The sequence below is a fragment of the Plecotus auritus genome (genome assembly GCF_963455305.1).
Source record: "Plecotus auritus genome assembly, chromosome: 5".
Taxonomy (NCBI): domain Eukaryota; kingdom Metazoa; phylum Chordata; class Mammalia; order Chiroptera; family Vespertilionidae; genus Plecotus; species Plecotus auritus.
Genome location: NC_137776.1, coordinates 38425549 through 38435132, shown reverse-complemented (window position 1 = coordinate 38435132; position 9584 = coordinate 38425549). Strand labels below are relative to the sequence as shown.

Here is a 9584-nt window from a genome sequence, read left to right as displayed (position 1 = left end):
GGCTCCATTTGGTGGAAATGTTTTCCACGTGTTTCCCCATGTTTACAGAGCTGAGGGCAGGGAATGCAGCCTGTGGCTGAGGAAACTGGCCTGGCGGGGTCTGTCCCGATGGCATGTCCAGGCGGAGACAGTGGCTGGAGGAGGAAGTGTGCAGCGGGGAGGGGTCTGTGCCAGCAGAAGCCCACATCACAGGGTGGGGGAGCTCAGTGGTCGGGGGAGTCAGAGGGTGCCTGCTGACATGGGACTCCTGGGGGTGAGTGTGGGCTCCGGCTGCCTGCTCCCTGAGCCCCTCTGCAGGCACCAGGCCCACACTGAGCCACATGAGCATTGGTTTTCCAATTCATGGTTCTGCTTCTGGCCAGTCAGGGCTGTGGCAGCGGTGGCGGCAGGGCTCACTTCTTGGCAGGGAAGGCCTGGCCGAGGTGGGCATGTTGCTGCCGTTGTACTTCCTAGTCCAGCTGCTCCTTCCTGGCCACCTGGGAACAGGGCAGGAATGGTCTTAGGCCTCCCCAGAGCTCTGTAACAGGAAGCACTGGGAGGCCACAGTCCATGGTTCCCCCAAGAGGTGACGTGTATGGGACTGAAACATCGGCAGACACACAGGGACACGTAGGCTCACCTCATCAGGTACATCCACCTCTCCTAGGGACCCTCGGTGGACAGACCCCCTTCCATTCAGGCCATGAATGTACTCAGAGTGATAAGGAAATAAGTTCTCCTGAGCTCATAAATTTAGCAGACATGGCTTGGTGGGTCAGGGACACTAACTTGGGGGTTACACTGGGCAGTCACTTTACCTTCCTGGGTCTCAGTTTCCTTATCTGTAGAATGTAGCTGTCTCTGACAGCTTAGAGCCTGTGGGCCAGCCCTGGCAGGCATGTCTTTGCCTGTGTGTATACATGTGTGTGTACGTGTGTGTGTGTGTGGGGGGCAAACACAGCTACATTTCCAAGGCTCTGTCACACTGTCACCACCTTGTCCCCACATATGACACTCTCTCCCCTCCTGCCTGAAGGACAGGTGCAGGGGCCACCTCTGCTACAACTGCCACCTGCCAGGCATGGTCTGGACACTTCACGGGCCTCGACCTCTGACTGAGGGACTGCCCTCACCACCCCTCCTTGTGGGCAGGCAATAGAGGCAGAGCAGGTGGCAACCTGCCCCAGAAACCTGCTCAGCCTCTTAGTGAGGTGTCAGTTTGGAGAACCCCTGCTGGAGGGGTGTGTTGCAGGACACTGGGCTTTCCCCACCCCAACCCTCCCCTCCTCTGCCCTCCACCCGGCCCCACCTGCTCCTCCAGCACTTGGGACTTCAGGGCCTGCTTGGCCTCCACAGCCAGGTCTTGCTGGTGCTGGGCAGCCAGCTCCTGGGGCTGCTGGGCGTGGGCCTGCTCCAGCTCCGCTGTCTGGACCTGGGTGAGAACTTAGGCACCTCACTGCTGCCTGCTTGCCCTTGGGGCCACTATTCCTTTGTCCAATCCTCTGTTACCCACTGCCCTCTGCTGGGGGGTGGGCCCCAGTTCAGGATCGGCAAGCAGATTTGGGCCTCATCTGAGCTAGAGTCTGGCCCACAGGCCGGCAGGGTGGACCTTACATCTGCTTTAATGGCATCCTGGTTTCTGCTTGGCCGGACTGGGGGTCCTGCAGGCATCATAGGCTGAATCTTGCTGCCTCCCACCTGCTTGTAAATTCCTTGTCTGGGGTGGAGAGTCTGCCCAGTGGTGGAAAGGGAGATCCCCCCAACACATGCAGGGGAGCTATGCTTCCCCCACACCTCCCTTTTTTGTTTAGGTGCTGGCTCACGAGGCCCCCAACCGTCGCACCACTCCCAGGTGTGACCCAGCAGACACCCCTGTGTGTGCACACCTGTATGTGTGTCCTGAGTCAGGCAGGGTGGCTCACCCTTCCGGGACCCACACCATCTGGATACCACCTGTCCCGGGGCCACTCCCAAGGCTGGGGTACGCAGAGTTGCGCCGGCCCTGCTGACCTGTAGGTGCTGGTCCTGCCTCACGGCCCTGTCCACTTGGAGTGCAGGCTTCTCAGGGGCTGGTCCAGTGGCTCCTCGGCCCCCGCCTTGTCCCCTTCCCTGCTCAGCGTGTCCCACTCTCTCTGCAAGAGCAGAGCCTGTAGTGGCTGCTGGGAGAGTGTGGCCTGCTCTTTGGGGAGCATGTGGGTACCTCTGGGAAGAGCTCTGAGTCCCCTGAGCACTGGCTTGGTGGGGCAGGGTGCTGCCCTGGGCCAGGACCCCGAGCCCCACTCAGGGCCATTGGCATTTGAACCAGGGTGAAACAGTGTTGGTGGGGCTCCATTTGCCCCTGTGGATGATCCCTTTGGAGGAAGGAACTGACCCCAGACATGCCTCCTGGGTGCTGCTGGGGAAGGTCTCTGGCCTTGCAGTCCTAGCAGCAGCTGGGCAGCATCAGAGCCCAGGCCCTCTCTCCAAACCAGACCTGCCCACTGCCCACTGTGCCCAGCCCTGTGGGTCCTGCTGCAGCCCCAGTTGGTCCTCCCTTCAGGGTCTGGGCTCTCAGGGGCCCTGCTACAGAGGAGCAGTCTCAGGGTGAGACTATGGGGTCAGTGTTCAAAAGCAAGGATTCCTTTCTTCTTCAGGACTGAGAAAAACAGAGCCCCCTCCACTGAAAAAGGAAGTCCTGTTTCTTTAAAATCCCAGTGACAGTCCTGGCAGTGCATGTGAAACAGAGAAACATGAGGTCCAAAATAAACAAACGGCCACAGCCGGGCTTCCCCTCCTGAGACACCAATAAAGGGTTTATGGGTTTGTAGCTGACCTCCTGGAACTCATTAGCTGTTCCTCCCCTCCCCCACGGGGCGGTGCCATAGGCGGGCTAATGCTCAGCCCCCCAGGAGCCCCTGGAGTGGCCATGAGTCCTCCGCTTCCCCAGCTCAGCAGCTCAGCGCTGGCCCACCCTTCAGGAGAAGTGACAGGATCCTGGTGACTGTACCCAGCTGGCTGACCCTCCTTCCTGGGAGGTCAGGTGGCCTGGTGTGGATGAGCTGGCCAGTGCCTGTCCTGGCCTGCTGGTCTCTGTGCCCCCATCCAGACCCCAATCCTATCCCCAGGGTCCCTTCCCCCCACTGACTTGGCCACTCCCCTCTGGAAAACCCTCCTGTCCCTTAATCCACTTCAGCTGAACAGGACCTGCCTAGGACATGGGACAGACACCTCCCCGCGCCCCGCCCCCCCCCCCCCCCGCCAGAGGCGGGGGCTCCAGGCCCAGCAGTTCCTTCCCCCCAGGGCCCCACTGCTCCCTCAGGGGGCATGTGGTCAGTGTGTCCACATAGCTGTCACATACACCCTCCAACCTGTGGGGACCATGGCTGTTCCTGGTTCTGCCTCTGCTCCTGACACAACTAAACACGTTCCCTCCTGCCTGAGGTGGTGGCAGCCTTCACCTTGTCTCTGGCCCCGACCTTTCCTTTTCTCTCCTCTCTGGTGTCCACATGCCCCCCTGGCATCTTTCTCCTTCAGAGTCTGAGAGTCCTGGGCACCTGTCTCCTTGCTACTCCTTCCACCAGCCAGTGATGCTAAGCCTGGCCTCTGTGGTCCCCCTGGTCCTTTTGTCCTTGGGCCACACTGCCCAGACCAGACAAGCCCGCCCCAGCAGGAAGCCAGTCTTTATAGGCCTTGGTGAGCAGGTGACACAGTGACAAGCCCAGGAATTCACTGGACCTGAGGTGGCCCTTGCAAAGTCTGAGGGGTACCACTTAAAACGGCCTCCACCAGCCCTTCTGAGCAGCCTTGCCTGGGACAGCCATGAGTGACAGGCACCTGGTTCTCTTTGCATAGGTAAGCCCTGTTTGAATGCCCTTCCCGGAGCCCTGCCTGGGGCCAGTGCTGCAAGGGGAAGGACGGCAGCTGTGTGGATATCTGTGCCCACGTGGCAGCTGTGTGTTCCTGAGCCCCTCCTCTGTCTGTGCCTGCACACCACTCTAGATCCCTGTGCTGGGGGACAAGCAAGACCCTCTGCCTAGACATGGCCCAGGAGTGCTCACAGACTCTCAGTCATGACCTGCAGTGCCTCACCTCACCCCAGCGAGGGACCGTGGTGAGGGACCCCCTGACCCTCTCCTAGGGACTACTGTCAGAGCCCATCCCAGCAGCTGGCGTGCATGCAGCACCATGAGCTCCCCTTGCAGGTGGGAGCCCTTGTGGTGCTGGGAGGCCTTGTGACCCTGCAGGATGTGCCTCTTCATGCACTGTGCCCCCAATCCCTGCTTTCTGAACTGCTGCCTCCGAAGTACCTGGGTAGACAGAGGCTACATGGACCAGGCTCTCTGTGCTCTCCCTCCTCCAATTTCTGCTCTGTCAGTGGGGCACTGAATGGTGTCTGAACACCTGGACCTCTGTTCACACCCAAGGGCTGATTCTGTGAAGGGATGCAGAGCCCTGCCTTCTGGGGGCCTCACCTGCCGCAGGGGCCCCTGTGCACTCTCAGCCTCCTGGCACCTGTGCTCCAGGTTGGCAACCTGCTCCTCCAGCCGCCGACTCCTCTGGGCCAGGCCCTGGCTGTGCCTCCTGCTTTCGTTCAGGGCCTGGTGCAGCGTGTCCAGTTGCTCCTGGGGAGGGAGGCACAGGGTGTCTGCCCAGACCTGCTGCAGGATGTGAGGAGGCAAGACAAGGCCAAGTACATTGTGCACAACTGGGCTGTCTGTGATGTGGCTGTGGGAACTAGAAAGGAGGCCTTGTTGGCCCAGCGTGGGCAGAGGCTCCGCTGGCAGGTTCTGTGCTGTGGCCGGAGTGGCCTCAAGACACAACCAATGTCCCTCACCTGCTTCCACACTTGGAATGAAGACCAGAGTCACCCCAAGTCACAGAGCCTGTTGGACTCAGCCCACCCCATCTACCATCTGCTCCCCTGCCCCAGGGCCCTGCCCTCACTGCCCAGAGTCCTGCTCAGCCCTGGAGCCCAACCAGCCTCACTGAGCCCCCCACCGACACCACCCACACCAGGTCTCTCTCCTGTGACTGCCCTCATCACCCCTCTGCTCTGCAACCTTGCACCCATCACCCCTCTGCTCTGAGCCCTCACAAAGAGAACATGTCCCCTGGGCCCCGAGCCGGCCTGCAGTGGGGCCTGGAGATCTCTGGTGAGTTCTATGCAGACTCCATTGTTGGAAACTTGAGGTTGGCTTGTGACCAGCATGGCTTTATGATGTTGGGCCAGTCTCTAGTTTTTGAATCTTCCCCTGTGTTCTGTGCGAGAAGTGCCAGTGTCTCTGGTCCTGTGACTCCAGTGGCAGACAGGAGGTGGCTTGGACGTGAGTGGGGGAGTGAAAGGACATGACAAGGGACTTTGAGCCTGGATGGGGCCGTGTGGGGGAATGAGGACTCCCAGGCATGGGCTGCTGGGTGCTCCAGGACCCACTCACCCAGACGGAAGGCAGGCGGGGGAACATGTCTGGGGTGAAGGTCCAGAGTTCAGTCTTGAGGGGTGCCCAGGAGTCACTAAACTCAGGGGCAGTGTTTCAGAACCAGGTGGAGGCCAGAGGAGGGGAGGGTGCCCTGGTAAGAGGCGAGAAGGGGAGTGAAGGGGTCCTGCCAAGTAGATGTCCGAACAGAGAGAAAAAGAAATGGTCGAGCAGGGAAGCCCAGAGAGTCAGCAGAAATTGGGAGGGAGGGGCCAGTCCCTTAATGGGGGACACCCAAAAAGGACCCTTTGGGACCAAATGTTGCTAGTGACCTTTTCCTGTGTGTGTGTGTGTGTGTGTGTGTGTGTGTGGTGACAGGCTGAGGGTGTGGGAGAGAGAGGGCCAGGCCTTCTGGAAGCCTGGCTGGGGAAGGGGAGAAAGGGCCAACTGAGAGGGGGTGAAGTGTGAGGGCAAGAGGAAGACTGAGCACAGAGCCAGGGAGAGGAGCCTGAAGGTGCAGGGACCCCAATGACCCAGGCAAGCTCTAGTTCTCAGGTCACAGGGTCCCAGTCTCAGCAAACACCCATCCTCCACAGTGATCACAGCAGTCAGGTCCCGGGTGCTGCCAGAGGGGCCGTTTGTCCATCCTCTCACTTTATTCTCACTAAATGCTGGAGCAGACTCTGGCCGCTCACACAGGAGGGCTGCTCAGAGGAGCCGGGAAGTGCTGGAGACAGCAGGGTGACCCTGTACACACATTTTTGGGGGCTGACACTAGTACTTTGAAAAAGGAAAGGGAGGAGGGCAATGCTTGTCCCTAAAATTGTGACGTTTCATCCTCCCTTGCAATTTTGAAAATTATAATTTTCTGTTTGTACACATTTTCCAGTAGAAAAGCAGAGGTTTCCTTCAAACATGGCTTAAATATTTCATGGTATTTAAAGAGGCCCAGACCACTTATGTGAAACATTGAGCTCCTCTTGTAAGGATTCAATACCCATGGAATTAAATTTATTGTAATAGCAAATGGAGCCCAGCCTGTGGCTCCGACCTGGGAGCCAGGCAGAGAAGAGCCGGGCTTGGGGCAGGGACACGGGGCTCCCCTCGTGCCCTTGGACCAGGCCCCAGCCTCAGTTTCCCCCCTGTGGCATGGGGTGATGCAACCTCACTGGGTTCTTGTTGGGACCAGGAGAAGGAAGGGAGGGGGCTGTAAGGTGCCACACCCTCTGAGGGCTGTTGTGAAATGAGGGTCTTGTAGAAGGAAGGGTGGAAAATGTCTTGTGCACGTACAGCGGGTGGGGGTCTCATTACACAGCCTACTTATGCACAGTGAACAGCAGAGCATGCCACGACTCCCCAAGTCCGTGCTTTGGGCCTTGGAGTTCAGGTCCTCAGCCTGACACCTTTCCAGCCCCTGGGTGACAACGGACCCATTCATTGGTTGGCTGGTTCTGTCCTCTGGCCAGTCCCAGGACACAATGAGCCCCTGAATTGCTCAGATATAAGGGGTTGGCGCCAAGTAGTGACAACTGAACACCTCTGACTCTGCCACCCTTCTGGCCTCTTTGTCCAGCCTGTGCTACCCCTCCTGCTGCCTTAAATCAGTTATAATCATCTTTTCTTCCCTGTAAACTTTGCAATCAGCTTGTCCAGTTTCCTCCAAACATACCACAAACAAATAGACAAAACCAAACCAAGAAATCAAAGAGCAACCAGCAAACAGCCGACAACCAGGAGCATAAACCCAGATCCCCCCAGAAGCTGACCAAAGGCCCACACTGCCCAAGCCATGCCCTCTCGCCAGTGAGACCAGATGTGGCGACAAAAAGAGGCACAAACATGGAATTAGTCTTTTGAATTAAAGAAGAAATAAAAGCTGTAACTCCTAGAAAATGGGTAAAAGGAAAAGAATTCATATGAAAAAGCCACGGGTCACCCAGCAAACCTCAATTAGGGAAAATACCATTAACACTGAATTCTTTTACTAGAGAGAGAGAAAGTCCAAACATAAACACACACTTATTCAATATCAGAAATCAGAAAAATGACAACCAAAAGAGGATGTTAACAGAGATGAAAGCTGAAATGAGTAAACTGAACAGAAATAAGAGAAGAGATAAAAGTTGATTCTTTGAAAAGACCAATAAAAGAGATGAGCTGTTGGCAAGTTGGAAGAGGGGAAATAAATAGAATCTCCGACACCCACGACAGGCACAGATCTAACTGCAGGTATAACCACACACGTCACTATGACGACGGTAAATACACGTGCACTCAAAAATATAAGGTGGGTGACTGCCACGTGACAAGAAGAGGTGGAGAACTGAACAAGACAAGACAGACAGAGATGGAGAGGAGTTAAAGCCTATTTAAGATGACAGAAGTCAGGGTTTGCAGGCAAATTCAAACTAATCTTTAAAAAACCTTACCTCTTAGGCTATTTGGATTATTCCAGGTGAAAGAAAAAGATGGAAAGCATACCAATTCACCAAATCAAGATAAAATAATCTTAACACAAAAAAATCTGATAAAGACAATACCCTAAGGAGACATAAACACAGACATTCTTGACAAAAGTTAGGAACCAGCTGCAGCCCCAGCTGAAAACGTGTGCCCAGGGGTGCCAAGGGCGCCCCAACTTTGCTTCTAGAACCTGGACTGAGCTCAGGTTGGGCCTGGGGAGCATTCTCTGGAGAGGTGGGGTGTGCAGCAGGGCTGACACTGGGGCGTGTGAGAGCCAGTGGGGTCGGACGTGACAAGTCCGGGTGCCAGGAGGACACTGTGAGCCTTGGAGCTGGGAGGCTGGAACCTGGCTCTGATGCAGGGTCACGCGGGGTGGGTGATGCGGGCTGTGCATCGTGGATCTAGTGAATCCCCAGGGTATCCCTGGAAACGGGAGGGGTTTGCTCTCAAACAAGAATCTTACTGTTTGCACAGCACAGCCTACCATTTAATTAGAAAAATATGTTTTTAATTAACTTTCTCTTGACAAACACATTGGCTTATGTGAAACAGAGAAAAACCCAGCCCGAGAACGTGAAAGCTGTTGTGTAGCTTGCAGACCTTGCTCTGACTCACACCCTCAGTGGCAAACACTTCTGCCTGGGTTGGCTGTTTGTCAAAAGGGCCTGGGGCTGCCGGTGATTTAGGCGAGCCTCAATCCTCATCCCCACTACAATGGCCAAGAGGTCACAAAATTTGGGAAAACTTTCCTCAGAGCTGGAGACCAGAACTTTGAGGGCTCCTGCAAGATGGAAGATAGACAGAACCAACCAGCCTGAAAATAGAGATGGTAATTGCCAGAATCCTAGAAAAATTTCCCATAATCCTGATAGATTTTAGGACACACACTTCACTAAAAAATTGAGGAAATTATTGATCAAGCAGAAAAATTAACATGGATACAGAATATATGAAGAACCTCAGAAGACCCCGCAGTCCCTGGAAACCCCAGCTCAGAGCCAGGACTGGTGGGGCGTCTGGCATGGAGGGGAGGCCTCTGGGGATGAGGGTCATGGTGGGTGAGGAACAAGAGGCCTCCAGTCACTGTAGCTGTGTCCCCAGAGCAGGGCCCTCGCCCACCCCATTCCTGGAACAGAAAAGCTCTAGTGAGGGCTCAGGACTGCTTTTGCCATTGGCTCCCCATGCCACAAGGCCTCCATGGTTTCCCTTGAGACCTTTCTCTCTGCCTTTCCTTTGGGCCTGAAGTATCTGGACAGGGTCACACGAAGTCCCCAGGAGGTTCCTCTCCACTTCCAACTTTGAGCAAGACCAGACCCCCTTCTTTAAAGACGTGCAGAGGAAAAAAATGATGACCTACATACTAGTAGCAATCAACTGTGGTTCAAGAGACAAAGCCAATCTGAGGAATCAGATCTGAGGGTCTCCAATTAAAGAGAAGAGAGTGATTGCAAGAAAGGGGAATCCATGTTAGAAAAGGTTCATTGATATTCTCAAGGTGAGGCCATGGGGGAGCCGGAGAGGGAACAGTTGAGATAAAAACATAAAGGCCGCCCTAGCCACTTTGGCTCAGGGTATAGAGGTTGGCCTGCAGCCCGAAGAGTCCCGGGTTTGATTCCGGTCAAGGGCATGTACCTCGGTTGCAGGCTCTTTCTCGGCCCGGCCCTGGTCGGGGCTCATGCAGGAGGCAACCAATCGATGTGTTTCTCTCACATCGATGTTTCTCTTTGTCTCTCCCTCTCTCTTCCATTC

At 55.8% G+C, this 9584-nt stretch overlaps 1 protein-coding gene across 1 annotated transcript in view; it reads right to left on the bottom strand.

Annotated features, from left to right (window-relative positions):
• Nucleotides 1–327: 327 nt before the first annotated feature.
• CROCC2 (ciliary rootlet coiled-coil, rootletin family member 2) overlaps nt 328–9584 on the bottom strand; it is a gene marked incomplete at its 5' end in the record, with an annotated part of 53249 nt that continues 43992 nt past the window's right edge. The window contains 2 exons of the mRNA XM_080671159.1: nt 328–476; nt 4431–4580. Coding sequence (XP_080527285.1) covers nt 450–476; nt 4431–4580 — 177 coding nt within the window. The 3' untranslated portion in view covers nt 328–449. The remainder of the gene's footprint in view (nt 477–4430; nt 4581–9584) is intronic.